This window comes from Protomyctophum bolini, assembly GCF_963924005.1.
Source record: "Protomyctophum bolini genome assembly, chromosome: 23".
Classification (NCBI taxonomy): Eukaryota; Metazoa; Chordata; class Actinopteri; order Myctophiformes; family Myctophidae; genus Protomyctophum; species Protomyctophum bolini.
In genome coordinates this window covers 17369146-17387500 of record NC_137884.1, presented here as the reverse complement: position 1 = coordinate 17387500, position 18355 = coordinate 17369146, and the positions used below count along the sequence as shown (strand labels likewise).

At 44.9% G+C, this 18355-nt stretch overlaps 1 protein-coding gene across 5 annotated transcripts in view; it reads left to right on the top strand.

Moving 5' to 3' along the window:
• nav3 (neuron navigator 3) overlaps positions 1-18355 on the top strand; it is a 199867-nt gene that overhangs the window by 56425 nt on the left and 125087 nt on the right. For all 5 annotated transcript variants that reach the window (XM_080757629.1, XM_080757631.1, XM_080757628.1 and 2 more), the window contains exons 2-3: positions 12100-12217; positions 13462-13514. In XM_080757629.1, coding sequence (XP_080613755.1) covers positions 12100-12217; positions 13462-13514 — 171 coding nt within the window. The remainder of the gene's footprint in view (positions 1-12099; positions 12218-13461; positions 13515-18355) is intronic.

Genomic DNA, 18355 nt, shown 5'->3' with positions numbered 1-18355 from the left:
TCACTGTGGTTACCATGGTAAGGTGAGGAACTGCATCTGTGTGTGCGTGTGCGTGTGCCTGAGTGTGTGTGTGTGTGCGTGCGCGTGCATCAGGCTCAAAATCCATATGCTCTGTGACAGAGACGATCCACTTATTCAGCGTCCACCGCCACTGTTATACCAATAGGATTCCTGCAAATTAAATTGAAATGATTATTCAAGTCACTTGTCATCTCCAGGACCTTGGCCTGTGAATGTGTTCTGGGAGCTTATGAGGACTGTCTGTCTGTCGCTAAACAGAAGACGCTTCCAGCGTTTGGTCCAGAGTTAAACCACAGCCATCTGCTCCCTTTCCATTTATTGCTGCGACGCAGACACCAAACCTCTCACTGTCTTTTACTGTACGGGCAATAATAATAATAACGGAGTCCCATGCCTCCCCCAGTCAGCTGCTATAGCTGACTGGTTCCCTGTGTCAGGACCGTTTTGTTTTATCATTCTAGACGGCCCTAATTGGCATAGCGAGGGAGGAGAGATGAGGTCTCGGCAGTGGTGGAAAGTAACTAAGTACTTTTACTTAAGTACTGTACTTAAGTACAACTTTGAGGTATTTGTACTTTACTTGAGTATTTGAATGAGTATTAGCAGGTATACGAGGGAGGTGATGGAGTGGTAGTAGTACGCAGTACGAGTTAATACAACTACACTGGCGTGTACAAAATGCAACCAAAACCAAATGGACCCCGTTTGTACCCGTGGTTTCATTTGTGACCATTTATAACACGATTTACAGGGTGGCAGTGTCTTGAGTGTACAGGGTTTGATGAGGGTTTGACCCCAGCCTTGTTGAGAACTCTAGTTTTCGCCGGTTGCCGGGCATGGCTGCACTAATAAATAACTTTGGGGCAGGCCCGTCTGCCCCATATATGGAGATCTAATGGTTTGAGGTGAGATGTAGAGTTGCTGGCCAATATTGATGGCATCAGGGATCTCCATATATGGGCTTATAATATTGATGACATCACATGATGTCACGAGGCATGACCATATAATATATGGTCATTATGGGGCGTGACTGACTGACTGACGGGAAATGCACGATTTCATAGTTAACTAAGGATGTTACTGTATGCTTGACGACATTTATAGACCATTGCCATTCAATGAAGGGGCTTCAATGATTTGTATATGACCAGTGCATCTCTCCTTCAGTGCCAGGCTAGCGATGTGAAACTACATGTTTTTTTTCTTCTTGCTAAACACAAATGAAAGGAGATGGAAAAGCCTCAGTCAAATCCTCCCCTGCGTGCTGACTGCTGTCTGTGTCCTTAAGGCTGCCCTGTCGGAAAATAATTGGCGGTGGGCTCGTAAGTAACCACCAAACTGCTGATTATTAATTTAGCTCACCATTTTCCTCTCCCCATCTGTCCTCATCTCTCTCTCTCTCTCTCTCTCTCTCTCGCTCTCTCTCTGTGTGTGTGTGTGTGTGTGTGTGTGTGTGTATGTGTGTGTGTGTGTGTGTGTGTGTGTGTGTGTGTGTCAGCTGAAGTTGTCATCACCGCACGACCACTCCAGCCCTGCATGATCTGTAGGCACGCTGATTTAAAGCTGTCATTTTATTTTCTACACCCATACAGTGTCGTCGTCGTCCCCAATCTCTCTCTCCTGTACAGCATGTCTCTCTCTCTCTCTCTCTCTCTCTCTCTCTCTCTGTCTCTCTCCCTCCAACTCAGCTCTGAGAGAAACACTATTGACTGACATGTCTACAAGAGCATCCAACAAGGCTAGTTGTGTGTCCAGACTTCTTCCCAACCCCAACCGTGCAATTATATCATTTTCTGCTTGGGCTTTTCCCTACTCGGACAAAGTGCCCTGGCACTGAAAGGCAGGTTATTGTGTTCATGTGAAAGTGATGACTGACTGAATGGTTCTTTTATTAATTTTTTTTCTGTCTGAACATTTCCCTCTCCCACCAGGCATTATCTACTGATATTGGTCAATAGTTGCAACATCATTTGGCTGTTTCTCTGTTTTTCATGCTGTGAAGCAATCACTCTTGAGACTTGAAGTGTCCACTTCACGTTGTTATGTTATGTTGTCATGTCATGTAGAAGGCCAAATGTCAGGCTCATTGTTTATACCTGGTATCCTAGTTCCACGAGGCACTGCATTGTTCTCTTTGCTCTCAACTTATGTGACTATTTATTACCTTTGCGCTTTGTTGTCCACTCTGGAGCTCATGCATACTCTGGTTATTCCGATCTCGCACATCTGTAGTAATAGTAGTAGTAGTAATATTGCATTGCACTGATTGCAGCCTTCCAATCAGCCATGTCCAGCCTCATCCTATGTACGTCCACTTAATTAGCACTAGTTGGCAGCAGCTACAGTAATAATCACTGCAGGTACTTGACCGGTCATGTCACATTGACCTGTGTTTGTTTGTAATTGTTCCCGCTTCCCGGTGTGTGCACTCACTGCACTAGCAGCGCTGAGAGATGTGATTGCATCATTTTATAGCTTAATATGCTACCTTCCAGTTACAGTAATTTCAAGACAAAGTAAAATAATTGTTTAATCAAGCTGCTTTGGTGTATTTTTCTACTTGGCTGTGCTGTTCATGCTTTGAAGTCCGATAATACACACTGACAGAATTTTGTATTTTGTATGAAGTCATGAACGGGGGCTCCCGAACCTTAAGGCCGCCCCTGCTGTCATGTGTTTCATTGACCGAGAGATAGAAGTTTGGTCTGTCACGATGCGGGAGACCAGGGTTCGAATCCTGGCTCAGACATGACCCATGAAGTTATATAGACTACACTGCAGCACCTTTTAACATTATTAATGGAGAGTTATTAATTTGAGGCGCTTTCACCACCATGCAGGCCAGGGTCAGAAAGAACCACACAGTGTGTTCACTTATTGTATATTATTGCCTACATAAACTCTCCACTCTGGCGTTTTCTACACCTGGAACGAAGCCAGGCTGGAAAGCCGCTCTGCTACAGTACTATTACTGTATCTCTCACTTACAGTACAGTAGGTGGGCTTGAAGAAAACCCCCCCCCTTTCTATCCTAAAGATATGATAATGGAGAGAGTGAGGGTTTTGGAGGGAGTATAGATGTGTCAGATTTATGCCAGGGTAATATATAGACTCCAGACTGTATGGAGGTTTGCATTGATTCCACCAACAGGATGTATTTTGGGGGGAGGAGAGGTGTTGATGTCCGCACGGTTCCGATTCGTCTTCCGTCCATTTATTAGGAGAGTTGAGCGCCAGTCCTGCAGGACACCCTATACAGTATACAGTACCGTCCATGTGATTGACTCTCCTTAGTTAATGCTGTGGTTCGTCTTGTTTAATTACGTTTAGGGTCCGCCAGGGAACTGCCTCTGTCCGTGCCAAGTTTACATTTTAATGGGGTTGAGCGTTGGGCACAGAGAATTTACACACTCACACACACGTCACGCGCGCGCACACACACACACACGCAGTCACGCACACACACACACACACACACATGTATGCACGCGCACACACACAATAAACAGCAATTGACAGTACACATTCTTTAAGGGATGGTGCAGAGGCTATACTATATGAATTCAATACTCTTTAAACGCCTATCCTAAATGCAATAAAGCCCTTCTATCCAATAGACTTAAGTGGACAGTCCACGATTGGATCGGTTCGGAGAGCTCAGGGAGCTGTTCCTCTTCTGCTAATGGCAAATTAACAAATAGAGTGAAGTTTTACAATCCTTAACTCCTGCTGTGCTGTTTCCCTGTCCCAGGACTCAGTGCACTGAAGACTTCAAACAAACGGTATGCATGCTGAAACAGACACTGCTGGCTGAAAGAACAGTGATTAATCTTTGACTTTAATAGGCCCCCAACGTGTCAGTAACATTATGCATTTTGGTTTCGATTGGACTGAAATCAACTTTCTGTACACAGCTAGGGATTGTAAAAGTTTCAACCCGTAGCTTTTATGTTCTCACACGGGATTGTGAGAGAGAGAGAGAGAGAGAGAGAGAGCACATGCCTTGCTTGGCCAGGGAAGATGTTGCACTTAATTCAGGCAGTACTACTTCTTCTTTTTTTTAATGTTTTTATTTTTGTGGCTTTCGCCTTTATTTTATATTTTTTATGGAGGGACAGACAGTAGGCTGACAGGAACTGGGGGGAAGACAACATGCCGTAAAGGCCGTCGGGATCGGGAGTCGAACCCGCGGCACACTGCCAGGCTGGATTAGTATGTACCGGTACTGTATGTATATTTTTCTGGAGTTTTACTACTTCTTGTAACGGAGTACTTCTACATTGATTGCAGTATTAATTCTTGCACTCTGCGTCTTCATTTGGGGAGGCGCTTGACCCGTTACCGAACGGATTTACGAAAGGCCGTCTTACTCCAGGCCACGGGGACAGTGAGTTGGGCCCGCCGCCCGCGTCCATGTGGGGAAATGCACGCCGACAGCTGCACGAGCTAAACATTCTCTGCCGACTTCTTGTCTTCGTGCAGGTTGAACTATGATATGAACTGTGATCCTCCAATGTGTAAATAATGCTTCATTTGTGACGGTTCTGCCTTGGGCCGCAAATAGCCGATCTACAAGCTCGCGACGCGTGGCACCACAACGCATTGTGAGCTTGTAGATTATTATATTATTATCTTATTTTCGTCACGGAGCAGTTCTGTAGCAAGATGTTGTAGACTCTTAAAGACTTGCATGCACATGAAAATACTTTGGTGTGTGTATGTGTGTGTGCGTGTGTGTCCACCAATTCTTCTCAGCCCTAAAAGTCCCCCTAAAGTCACACGCACGCGCACACACACACACACACGCACACGCACACGCACACGCACACGCACACACACACACACACACTATCTCTCTCTCTCTCTCTCTCTCTCTCTCTCTCTCTCTCTCTCTCTCTCTCTCTCACATTAACCTCCGAACACGCAATCCCACACAAACTCCTCAGCCGTCCTGCCAAATATTGGAATCGTTGCCATATGTCATTTTGTTTGTGGCTCATCTCCATGCAGTGCATGATGGGAGGGGAAATAATACAATGGAAAACTACCATGAAATAAGCAAGAAACAACTGCATAATATCTAACTCAGCCCGGAATGTACATGTGCGTGCGACTCCCTACACGGGTTTCGCTGGCAACATGATTTGACATTGTGTGTAGATTCATATTATATATCGTATTATCGTACAGTAACCCTTATTAGACCAATCAGATTTGTATCTGGTGTTTCCTGGAACGGTTGGCTCAGCAGATATGCTGCATTTCAGCACTTTAATGTCATACCTGGGAGCCGTCTGTTCCGTCGCAGTGCCCACTGAGGCCCATTCTAAAAAACATGTCTTCTAAATAGAGGTTTTTATGGTTTTATGAAAAACCCTATGTTTCTATGTCCGTGGTGCTCAACCTTTTTCACGTCAAGGACCCCCAGGTTTATTTGTATTGGGCCCACGTCTGAAAATATGTTGTTCCAGGGACCCCCCCCCCCCCAGAAGCAAAGATTTGAGTTTAAAAACGCTCTGAAATAATATATTATGTTCAATGATGAGCGCCACATTTTCACAAAAAAAAAAAAAGCAGATCTACAAGCTCTCGTAGATGTAGAAGTATAACATATCAATGCTTAAAACACCAAAAGGGGGTTCCCGTCCTGAATGTGTTTAATTCTGCTGTTGAAGTGCTGAACATCTTTGAGGGATGTACTGTACTTACTGTAAAGTGCCTTGCTGAACAGGCAGCAGCAGGTGTTGGCAGAGAGGAGAACATTTATTGCATTATTTTCCATTATCTAGATTAATTTTCAGTTTTTCACAGCCTCAGTAATATGTATAACTTCATTCATTCTTTACATTCCCTCACAGCTCTTCCTGGCTTGTACTTGGATTCAACCACATGAACCCTTGTGTCCCTGTTCTGGGGTGAACTGGTAAAAAATAATATATAATAACACAGTATGCAAGTATGCAGTGTGTGTATATATATATATATATATATATATATATATATATATATATATATATATCTACACAAGCTCCGTCGGGGGCTCCTGCAGGATTGTACAGTATCAGCTATTTTCAGCAACAACACATTTGATGTAGAGGAAAATATTAACAAGCTTCCGCTCTAGTCAATTTCTATCTATAATATAAAAAACATATCTGTATACATAATTTATATTCCTAGTTACACAAACATTTACACTGTCACTTACTACATACTGTACATACTGTACATAGCCTACAAACAAACAAACAAACTAGTATACAGTACAGGTTTGGGGGCATATTTAATCACATGATTATGTAGATCCCTGCGTCTCACAACCTACAGTACATATACATTATCTCACAACCTACAGTATACATTATACATTATGTTTCAACTCTTTCTCTCACTGTCTCAGTCTGGCCTTTTCCCTCCTCGTATCCAACGTCCAAATCTGCAGTAATAAATCAGAAATGACACCCAGACAGACCAGAGCATATACTTCCTTAACCCGGTGAGAGAAAGCAACACTACACTCTACAGCAGTGGTTCCCAAAGTGGGGTTCGGGGACCCCCAGGGGTCCTTGAGGGAGTTCCAGGGGGTCCCCAGCTAAATTATACTTTGGAACCAAATGTGGACCCTTATGGGTCTGTAACTCTGAGAGGAGACAAGCCAGGAAGACATTTTGTACACTCTCAGAGTGACAATGATTTTACAATATACAGTAAATTGGGGGTCCCAGAGATAGAAATACCATTAAATGCATGTCAAACTGGGCGTGAATCTCTGCTAGAGCCTTAAAGATCTTCTCTTATGGGGGTCCCTGGCATATCTTGTCAAGTCTGGGAACCAGTCCACTGCTGTACAGACGGTAAGAAGCACCTCATCTGCTCTCTCTCGCTCCAATCTCTTCCGACGGTCTGCCTCCCCCTAGAGGCTGCATGCCGCCCCTGCAGGCTGGGCCAACAGTATACTGCGTAGCAGCAGCTGTAGTCACTGCATTGTGATCACCCTGTCTGTGTTGGAGGCACTTCATCTGCTGCTGCTGCACAATGTGCAGCGCTAGCTGCACTCTCACTGCTCTGATCGCATGCTGGAGCGCAGCACCGGGGGTGAGGGACTACTGCAGAACAGGTAGAGACAGGAGGAGAGAGAGAGAGAGAGAGAGAGAGAGAGAGAGAGATGCATGCCCGGCTACCTGGATGGACACTGTCTGGAATTATTTGGATTGATTCTGAATGCCAAGAGGATCGAGGGTGTGTGTGTGTGTGTGTGTGTGTGTGTGTGTGTGTGTGTGTGTGTGTGTGTGTGTGTGTGTGTGTGTGTGTGTGTGTGTGTGTGTGTGTGTGTGTGTGTGTGTGTGTGTGTGTGTGTGTGTGTGTGTGTGTGCGCGAGTGCGCGCGCTCATGCATGTGTTCCTCTACTCACTGTGTGCATGCATGCTCACAGAAACTGTGCATCTACTACTATGGGTTGATAAGGACACGTGTGTGTGTGCGCGCACGCCCATGTGTGTGCGTGTGATGTCAGGAGTCTGGGTCTCAGCAGCAGTGTGACATTAATGCTGATGTTGGGTGTATTGTATGTAGCGCTCTACACCCAACAGTACAGGGCAGCGGAGAGTAGCCTCTCTGTCTCACTGAGCTGCAGCCTCTCTGTCTTACTGAGCTGCAGCCTCTCTGTCTTACTGAGCTGCAGCCTGGGCTGCATGTGCTTCAATACAGAGTCATCTGGACCGTCCGGAGTGAGTCCGGAGAGAGGAGAGAGAGAATATACCATAAAACGAGACAATGACGCATGACTTAATAAACCCAGAGTCCCATCGAAGAGGGGCTCGGAATACGGCAAAACCAGCAGCGAGCGAGACGCAGCGCATGCAGAAACAATGGAGAGGTGAAAGAGGGCAGTGAGAGAGAGAGGGCGCTGCACACGTGGTGCATGTGCATGCAGTTTGTGCACAGACAGACACACATGTCGAAGGTCCAGGTTAGATTTGAAAGAAACGGTAGTACCTTGTGGTTGGTTGGTTGGTTGGTTGGTTGGTTAAGCAGGGTGTGCATCTGTTTCCTCTGATTCATGTGAAGTCACAGGTCAGTCCACAGTGCAGACCTTCTGCAGCAGGACAACGTGACGCGTGTGGAGGAACACGCTACTCTTCTCAGCTCAGCTCCACATTGAGCAGGCCACGTCCTGCTACAGAGGAGACAGTACAGAGGAGACATGTCTGCTGCTACAGAGGAGACAGTACAGAGGAGACATGTCTGCTGCTACAGAGGAGACATGTCTGCTGCTACAGAGGAGACATGTCTGCTACTAAATGAGGAGACATGTCTTCTGCTACATGAGGAGACATGTCTTCTGCTACATGAGGAGACATGTCTTCTGCTACAGAGGAGACGTGTCTGCTGCTATAGAGGTGCATGGAATCAAAGTGCACCTGCCGTTGATACCGCTTGGCCGTCTAACCCCTGGCGCCTGGCCTAACTTATAGTGTCTGTCGCTTGCCAAAAGTAAGACATTTTCAAACAGAAAACAGAAAATCAAAGTATATAACTTTAGGCTGTAGAACTTTCTGAGACTGCTGTAGACTGGAGCCATGGGTGACACGCTCTCAGATTCTCTTTAGAATAGATTGTGACTCTTTGTGCTATTTGTTTACTACTCGTCTCGCCCCCTGGTGGAATGCGGTTTCCTGTGTGTGTGTGTGTGTGTGTGTGTGTGTGGTTGTGTGTGTGTGTGTGTGTGTGTGTGTGCGTGTGCATGTGTGTGTATGCGTGTTTAACTCTGTCAGTGTGTGATGATGACGATGCCCGCGTGCGTCTCATGGTTTGGTTTTTAAGAGCTCTCATCATGGAGAAAGTCGTTGACAGAAACCACAACAGATCGGCGTTTGGGGAAAGCGGCATCTTTGAAGAGCCAGAGCGCCCGCCTCCCGAAAGCCGAGAGAAATGCAGCTAATTGGGAGCGGTGTGTGAGGCAGAGGGGGCGCGATGGATAATCACATTATGAGGAATGCTTGGGTTTTTACAAGGGCGTTTTTCTGGGAAAGGGCTACCATACTGTAGACCAGGGGTGGGCAACTGGCGGCCCGGGGGCCACATGCGGCCCCTATACCTTCAGTAATGCGGCCCGCATGTTGATATCAGAATATTAATTACTTCATGACTAGTATTAAATGACTAGTACTAAAATGTTATTGTCTTTTTGTGTAATGTAGTTATGTTAACAGTTCATAAAGTTAACACAACTATAACTACATGCATTTTAAATTCAATAAAAAAGTTTACTTTTCAGGATTCCAATTAAAAAATAGCAAAAAATTATTCAGGTTTTCAATTCAAATATAGCAAAAATTGCTGATCTATAAGCTTTTTGAGCTTGTAGATCGGCTATTTTTGCTACGACAGTAATATGCACTGTGGCCCTCTGGGGTGAGTGTGGAAATATAGTGGCCCTCTGGGAGTGAGTGTGGAAATATAGTGGCCCTCTGGGAGTGAGTGTGGAAATATAGTGGCCCTCTGGGAGTGAGTGTGGAAATATAGTGGCCCTCTGGGAGTGAGTGTGGAAATATAGTGGCCCTCTGGGAGTGAGTGTGGAAATATAGTGGCCCTCTGGAGTGAGTGAGGAGATATAGTGGCCCTCTGGAGTGAGTGTGGAAATATAGTGGCCCTCTGGAGTGAGTGTGGAAATATAGTGGCCCTCTGGAGGGAGTGTGGAAATATAGTGGCCCTCGCCATGGTCAAAGTTTCCCATCCCTGCTGTAGACTGTCAGACCTGCGAGTTTAGGCAGACCCTAAAGTGTTGTTCATGCAGTAACAATGTGCCGAGTGCTGTCTGTCACATACTAAATGAAACGGTTTTCCGAGGCTAGATACATTCGTAGTAGTGCATTCTCAAATAACACGTTAAAAAGATGGAGGCATCACTGTGACTTGAACATATCTATGCAAGAAGGCCTTTATGTGAAGGGCGTACCGTACAAGGATTTAAATCATTGCCTTCCTCAACATTCTACACGCCCTCAAAATGAGTGTTTTATGCACTGCAGAACTCTGTGCCCAAACGTCCCAGACATTTATAAAGCTTTGGTTATCTTCACAGTTCACACTGATTTTCACTCTGCAGTCTGTCCGAAATCCCAGCATGCTCCGTTGCACAGTTGTTGTCCCAAATTCCCCTGAGCTTTTCTCCGCCCCGGCTTCGCCGACCCACCTTAGGGGGATTCAGAGGACTGAGCCGTGCCTGAGCCCGAGCCCCGAATACCATTCACAACACTAGTCCTGACTGAGACCCCGGCAAAAGAAAAAAGAAAAACCTGAGCGAGCAGCTGTTCAGATCAGTCACTCATACATAGACACTCATGCGTATAAAAGCAATGCCTGTGATTCAGGGCTTTTGAGCTCCGTTGAAAGATGAAGCAGCACTTAAGAGTTTTAGATGGCCACATGAAAGATTAGCTAACGAGCTCTACCTTCCTTTAAGGGGCGATATCCTCTGGTGCTCCCGTGGAGCAAGTTCCTAAACCTAGTGGCCTCGTTCAGCAAAACGCCCCCACAGGCTTTGATATGAAATATCTGTGTTTGTGTTGGAGAGACGTATTGGGAGTCCGGTGTTTGGAAAGAGCTTCCCAACAGGCCTTATATGCTGCTTAATATTGAACGGGGGGAGCCGTCGCTCGCTGGGACCGCGGCAGAGGAGAGAGAGAGGAGGTCTGAGTTTGTTATTCTGTGTGGTCGAAGCCCAGCGTGGTCCTAAAACAAACTACACTCATACAGTACCTCAAACAGGCAAAGCTAAGAACTTGTCCTCAGATGAGTCAGAGGGTATGACACCGTACTGTATCTCACTTTCTCTGCATTCTGTAAACCTTTTAAACCTTTTAATCACATACTCCTGTCTAGAGCCAGACCGAGACAGGCCAAACAGTAGCTGATGTGTCCTGATTTTCTTTTTACACCGTTTTTACACAACTCACATCACATTGTGAGCTTGTAGTTCTGCTATTTATGAAGAACTTAAAAGTTGTCTGAAATTGATTAGAATCGACGTGGTCCTTTTAATTTGAATGTATGTGTGAATGGGTGAATTGATGCACAATCTATGTAAAGTGCCTTGGATTAAGGCGTTATATAAATGCACCATTTAAATGTGAAGGTGTGCTGTTGTGAGTGATGGTGGTAATGTGAAGGTGTGCTGATAGATGGTGGTAATGTGAAGGTGTGCTGATAGATGGTGGTAATGTGAAGGTGTGCTGATAGATGGTGGTAATGTGATGGTGTGCTGATAGATGGTGGTAATGTGAAGGTGTGCTGATAGATGGTGGTAATGTGAAGGTGTGCTGATAGATGGTGGTAATGTGAAGGTGTGCTGATAGATGGTGGTAATGTGAAGGTGTGCTGATAGATGGTGGTAATGTGAAGGTGTGCTGATAGGAATACAGGACTACTCGCCCCGGTGCTTGCCCGTTTTTCCTCCCGGAATTTTCCCCAGTGAGGGGGATAACTTTGTAATATGCTATTGGCTGTTTGTATTCTTTTTGGAAAAATATAAAAAGATACTGCTGTGGAAAGGCTATATTATTTGACTTATATTGAACCTATAAACAATTTAGTATTATTTAGTATATGTAAGGTTTTGCCCCCTCAAATGGTACCTCGTCAGATAATCCCCACATTATCCTACAACAACTTCTGTGAACAGACTTCACTGTAGTAGCTTTTCATAAATTATATTTGTACTTAGGCTGTTCTGCTGTCATGAAAGTTTATAGTTAGAGAAATTCAAAGTCCAGCCGTCTGCTGTCCAGCCTCTCCCACCCCTCACTGGGGAAAATTCTGGGAGGAAAACGGAAACGGGGCGAGTAGTCTTGTTACCGCTGATAGATGGTGGTAATGTGAAGGTGTGCTGATAGATGGTGGTAATGTGAAGGTGTGCTGATAGATGGTGGTAATGTGAAGGTGTGCTGATAGATGGTGGTAATGTGAAGGTGTGCTGATAGATGGTGGTAATGTGAAGGTGTGCTGATAGATGGTAGTAATGTGAAGATGTGGGAGCCTCAACCTGTCTCCTCCTCTGTCTCCTCCTCTGTGCAGATCTACACTGACTGGGCCAACCACTACCTTGCCAAGTCGGGCTGTCCTCGACTCATCAAGGATCTGACCCAGGATGTCACCGATGGAGTTCTGCTGGCACAAATCATCCAGATCATAGGCAAGTACTGTACACAAACCTGTCTGTCTGTCTGGCTGTCTGTCTATCTGTCTGGACCACTGTTTCCCAAACGTGGGCTAAATGGACCCCCCCCCCCCCCATCTCTATCTCTCCCCCTTTCCTAACTACTGTAAAATCTATCAATAAAGGCAAAAAGGCCAAAAAGAATAAAAAAAAAATAATAATCCATAACTTAGAAAACACATGTTTAAGAAGTAGTGACAATAGCCGATCTACAAGCTCACAATGTGTCGCTTCGTGTTGTGAGCTTGTAGATCTGCTATTGTACCCGGGGCAAACATCTACGGTATAGTTTCTCTTTTGGGTCGTGAGCTGAAAGGAACCAATCACTGATCTATAGACTCTTTTCTGTCTCAGTCTTTCTCTCTCTGTCCAAGTGTTCTCGCTCAGCCACACACACACACACACACACACACACATCAGACCACACAGACTCACACACACTCGCCGCCGTAATGCCTTTGTTGTGGGCGCGCTGGAGGGAAATCCTTCATAAACGGAGTCTTTAGGCATAAAAGATTATGTTCCTGACATTTTACGCCAACATCACGAATGGCAGCAGGAAAAAAAAAAGTATGTTTCCTGACAGACACGCAGGGGACTGTAAACTATTCAGGCTCCATTAAGGCATGTGTCTCCCATGTGGGCCATTAGCAGGCCCAGTGTGACTCTCTCTCTCTCTGTGTCTCTCTCTCTCTCTCTCTCTCTCTCTCTCTCTCTCTCTCTCTCTCTCTCTCTCTCTCTCTCTCTCTCTCTCTCTCTCTCTCTCTCTCTCTCTCTCTCTCTCTCTCTCTTTGGATCGTCATGAAACTGTATCCCTGGCTGCTCTCTTAAACAGACAATAGAGCCAAGCTGGCCAGTCAGTAATTTTCTGGCAGCAGCTGACGAATTATAGGCAGGCGTGGAGGAAGGTTCCTTCCCAAACGGCTCCTCTATTAGTTTAGTGTTTATGTTAGTTTAAGGGCAGAGAGGCCATTCTTATTCACACAGAGACACACACACACACACACACACACACACACACACACACACTCTCTCTCTCTCTCTGACACGCACACACACACACACACAGCACACACAGCTGCACACGCGTGCCAGCGCACACACCTATACGTGAAGCTCGCAGAATTGGGCCACCTGAATTTGAGAGGTCACTCATGGGACAGCAGTAGCAGAGAGTTTTAACAAATCATTGCATTTTTGTGTTCTTTTGCTCCGTGCAGCAAATGAAAAGGTGGAGGACATCAATGGAAGTCCCAGGAGTCAATCGCAAATGGTGAGTCTTATTTCAACAATGTTTTTTGTCGTAAACTTTGTCAATTATTGCGAAAAAGAAAAAAGGGGGGGGAAAAGGAACTGTCCTTCTTCTTTGCAACACATTTTCCAAGTCCTGCCATGACCGCTAATTAGATTGTGGATAGATTTAAAGTATTAATGATTTTTTTATTTTATTATAGAGCATCATTAAGTGAATGACACTTTTACAATGTAGGCCTACTGTATATGCATAACACAGCTCTGAGTGAAAGTTGAAAAGAAAATGCATGTACAGTACATGTAATTGTATACAGTATAACAATGATTCCATGTGAACAAACCCTTGGTCATTACTGTCATAGAACCGAGGGACGCTGGCAGGGTCCTGCTTTCCCCTTTTAACGAGATGACGGCCTGGTATGACCGCTGATTGCCGTCACTATGAGATAATTGCCCCTTACTTTAACTACTTTTGACTAAGTGTTTATACAGTGTTGGTCTACCTTGGCATCCACTCTCCTGTCATTAAAAGTGACTAAATCCGTTTAGCCGGGCTTATTTTTTTTGCACACTTGCTTAGTAGGCACTGTGTGGGTGAGGTAGGGGCGTCCATTTGGCCCTTTTGTGTGTGTGTGTGTGTGTGTGTGTGTGTGTGTGTGTGTGTGTGTGTGTGTGTGTGTGTGTGTGTGTGTGTGTGTGTGTGTGTGTGTGTGTGTGTGTGTGTGTGTGTGTGTGTGTGTGTGTGTGTGTGCAGGGGGGGGGGGGGTTATTGATGTGAGTTTTGTGTTTGCGGCCAGTGGTGGTTGAGTTGGGTTCATGGTGACACACTGGTCACTAAGGACTTGCTACTACAGCGCCACAAGCATGCAGCTCCACATGCCAGAGCTCAATCTGTGTGTGCACGCAAGTGTACATACATACGTGTGTGTGTGTGTGTGTGTGTGTGTATTTCTGTGTTAGTTAGGTTTTTGTCTCAGCTATTTACAAAGCCCCGGCATTGATCCACCACCTGCTCTGGCCACAGAAGCCGTGCCAGCCCCTAGCTTGGGAAGCTGGACTTGGGTGGGTGTGAGGGTGGAGGTGGGTGTGGGGGTGGAGGAGGGTGTGAGGGTGGAGGTGGGTGTGAGGGTGGAGGAGGGTTGCGGTTGGGGTGAATGAGTGCAACATTGTTACACAGGCAGATAGTCACACATTTACTGTACACATTATCGTCACTGTCAGCAGGCGGAAATCTTTGTATGTCCTTTTCGGGAAATGGAAAAAAGAACACAAAACAAATCCCCACAACTTCCAAAATATAACTAAATAAATCACTCCTGTGTGAAGTGAGGGGCGCTCTTATCATTATACATCATCATACATCATCTGGCTCATCCCCTGGTTTCCCCTGGTTCACGGAAGTAATTTCTCTATGGAGAATAACATGGGCTCATCTTAAAATCGCCTCATATAAGCATTGTGGTCCAAATATAAACAAACTGTCTCTGCGATATTGTTAGGGAGGTGTCTCTGTATCGTTTGTGACAGTCAGTCAGTCAGTCAGTCATATTTGTCTGTTTCTAGTGAAAATGTAACTAATTCAGCAGCATAGCGTTTTCTCTCAGTCAGGGGGATTATAATACAAATATATATATATATATATATATATATATATTATATGAGGTGATCTAAGATCCCCCTCCTATGGGGATTATAATACAAATAAAACACAGTTCTTATATGAGGTGATCTAATTTACAATGCAAATAAAAACGACATGAACCCGTGGACTAGCGCCCTCTACCGATATTGATGTCAGACTTCGGTGCTCTATACAGAGATTCCCAACCACTGGTACACAGAGGAGTCGACAAAAGGACATAATTGATTGAAATAGAATAGACCATCCAGCCGTGCTAAAATGAGCATGACAGCACACCTAGCTGCTAACAGAAGATTTGGGAACGGATTAATCACATTAGAAATATTATCAGTTGTGCTGATTAGATAGATAGATAGATAGATAGATAGATAGATAGATAGATAGATAGATAGATAGATAGATAGATCTTTATTGTCATTGCTTGCACGAAACAACAAAATTCAGTTTAGAGCTTCACCACTGGCATACAAATAAATAAGCATAGGCTACTGTGTACAAATTTACAATAACCCAAAGTGCTATAGTGCTGGTGCAATGTAATAATGCAAAGTGATTAGACAGAGTTTTGTCAGAGCAGCAGCAGTATTGGCTTATATTAGGAATGGAACAAAAAGGGCAGGGCTCCTGTATTTTAACATCAGTTATTATGGTGGTACTTGGAGAGCCAAATATATTCTGAGGTGGTACTTCAGTATACCCATGTTTCTTTCAGTGTACGCAGAGCCATAGAGTAAGACAGAGTTACGCAAACTCCGTTCACTTCATGGGGCTTCAGTCCAATGGCGGCTCTTCTACATAGACTTCTGTTGAGACTGTGGACAACCAACTGGGACCGGAAGTAGGCAGAAATGCATTGGACCCAGGCAACAGCCCAGCTGTAATGATCTTAAATCCCTTTATTTTAGATTGTTTTGTAGTAATCTTACAACATAAACATTGCAGAGACTTTTGTTGTTACTGTACAATACATTAAAACAGTTGTCATGCTGCACACATGCTTAAAATAGCTCATATTTGCGCCGCCCTCGTTGAAAACAATGCATTTCCAACTCCAGCTTGTCTCAGTTCAGGCTGCATGAACAGCGCTCGAGCGCTCGGTTTCTGCCCCCTCTATATCCTAACTCTTCTATTAGATGGCTCTGGGTGTATGTTGGGTCCCTCGTTTGGTCTTCTCCTATACGCACCTGTCGCCATTGTAGGAGTGCAAAAAAAACTAGTTTTTTACTTTTATAATTGAGGGGAAGAAAAACCAAAGATTAAGTTAGACCACTTTATAGTCTGAGGAGGAGCTGCTATATAGTTTGTTTACTGCTGTTGTTATGGTTACATGCGGTTTTAATTTAAAATCACATGTACTGATTTAGAACCGTGATTAAACCAGTTACCCAAGAAAGTAATTTGGAGTTAATTGTCCACACCTGCCAGCCAGTCTGAAACCAGTCTTATAATGTTCCCATGGCCATGGCCATGGTTTAATCCATTATGAATATGTGTAATTATTGCGGATTTGGGGGCGATTCCCTCTCCTGAGCTGATATGCGAAAGAAAAAGAAGTGAACATAAATTGACTAAATGCTGACATGCGTTACGTTACTGCTTGCCCAGCTCGCATCCACTTACAATTAATGTACAGTAGCCAATTTCACTTTGGCAAAGCCTTGAGTTCATTTATGTGGTCCGGTCCATTGAAGCTCCTTGGACAGAAACCAACACTGAGAGGACCAAGCCAAACCCAATAGTGGGTGTAAGTACAGGAGCAGACCTCTCAAACACCAGTCTGCAGGCACAATACATGCTCTCTCTCTCTCTCTCTCTCTCTCTCTCTCTCTCTCTCTCTCTCTCTCTCTCTCTCTCTCTCTCTCTGTCTTTCTTTCTATACCTATTACTCTTTCTGTCTCAGTTTTTCTTTGTCTTCTCTGTTGTGATGTCTATCACTGTTTCTGTCTCTCTCTCCATCTCTCTCTCTCTCTCTCTCTCTCTCTCTCTCTCTCTCTCTCTCTCTCTCTATCGATCTCTGTCTCCCTATATCACCCTCTCAGTATCTTTATATCACTCACTCTCTCCCCGTCTCTCTCTCTCCCACTGTCACTCTCTCTCTCTCTCTCTCTCTCTCTCTCTCTCTCTCTCTCTCTCTCTCTCTCTCTCTCTCTCTCATCTAAAGTAATTGCTGTTCATAGGTTCATATAGGTTGGGTGTTTGTAGTGCGTCCCCTCATCCAGTTATCACAAGACAAAGAGGCCTTGACTAGGACAACGTGCACGCACGCACGCACAAACAGGAATCTGTGCCTGTATCCAGGCAGCCAATCGGGTGCAGACAGTGGTTGTAATATAGCTGACCTGGGATCAGGGACCATCACCTCTGAGACAATAAAATTCTTCACATACACTCTCTGGCATTCCCATTGGTCAGCTCTCGGAATTCTGAACATGCCCAACTGGAGGCTGCATGCGAGATCTAATCATTAGATCTAATGATCTAATGATTGCTAGGACTAATTTTTTTTCTTGGGATTGGGAACGGGGGGGGGGGGGGGGGGGGTGGTGATGAGCGACAGGCCAAAGAGGGTTGGGCGATGTGGGCTAAATAAAACATCACGATATTGATATAGTGAAGATGACGTCGTGTTGTGACCGGAAAAACTAGAAAACTTTCTAGAACATTACTATAAAACAGCAGGTCTACAAACTTGTACTTGTCAATCTGATATTTTAACTATTTCCGAATATTTTGGAAGAGGTATGTAATTACATTTAAAGTGATTTAAAAGCAGGCAAAGACAACCCTTATGCCATATCACAATGTGATATCCCCAGACGATTTCACAATATAGTATTGTGACAATATCCATATAGGCCTATTATACTGTATCAGAACGATATATTGCCCAGCCCTAGTGCCAGGAGGATTTCAGACGGATTCACTGTACACTATTTGATGTTTGTGGAGGGGGACTCACAGTGTGCTTTATTAAGACATCGGGCCTCAGCTCCGGGTTTTACGTCTTTGATCCATCTCGCTCACGTTGTCGCGGTCGCGCTCAGCGAAACCTCTCCCATGTTCCAGGTAATGCCTTCCGACAGAGCGGATCTTGGCAATTGTACGGACGTCTGCGGGAATTAGACATGCATGCGCCGAGGGCTTTTTTGAATGGCAGAGAGGAGGATTCCCTCCCTGGCTTACAAAGACGTTCCTTAAAAGAATAAGGAGAATCGTGC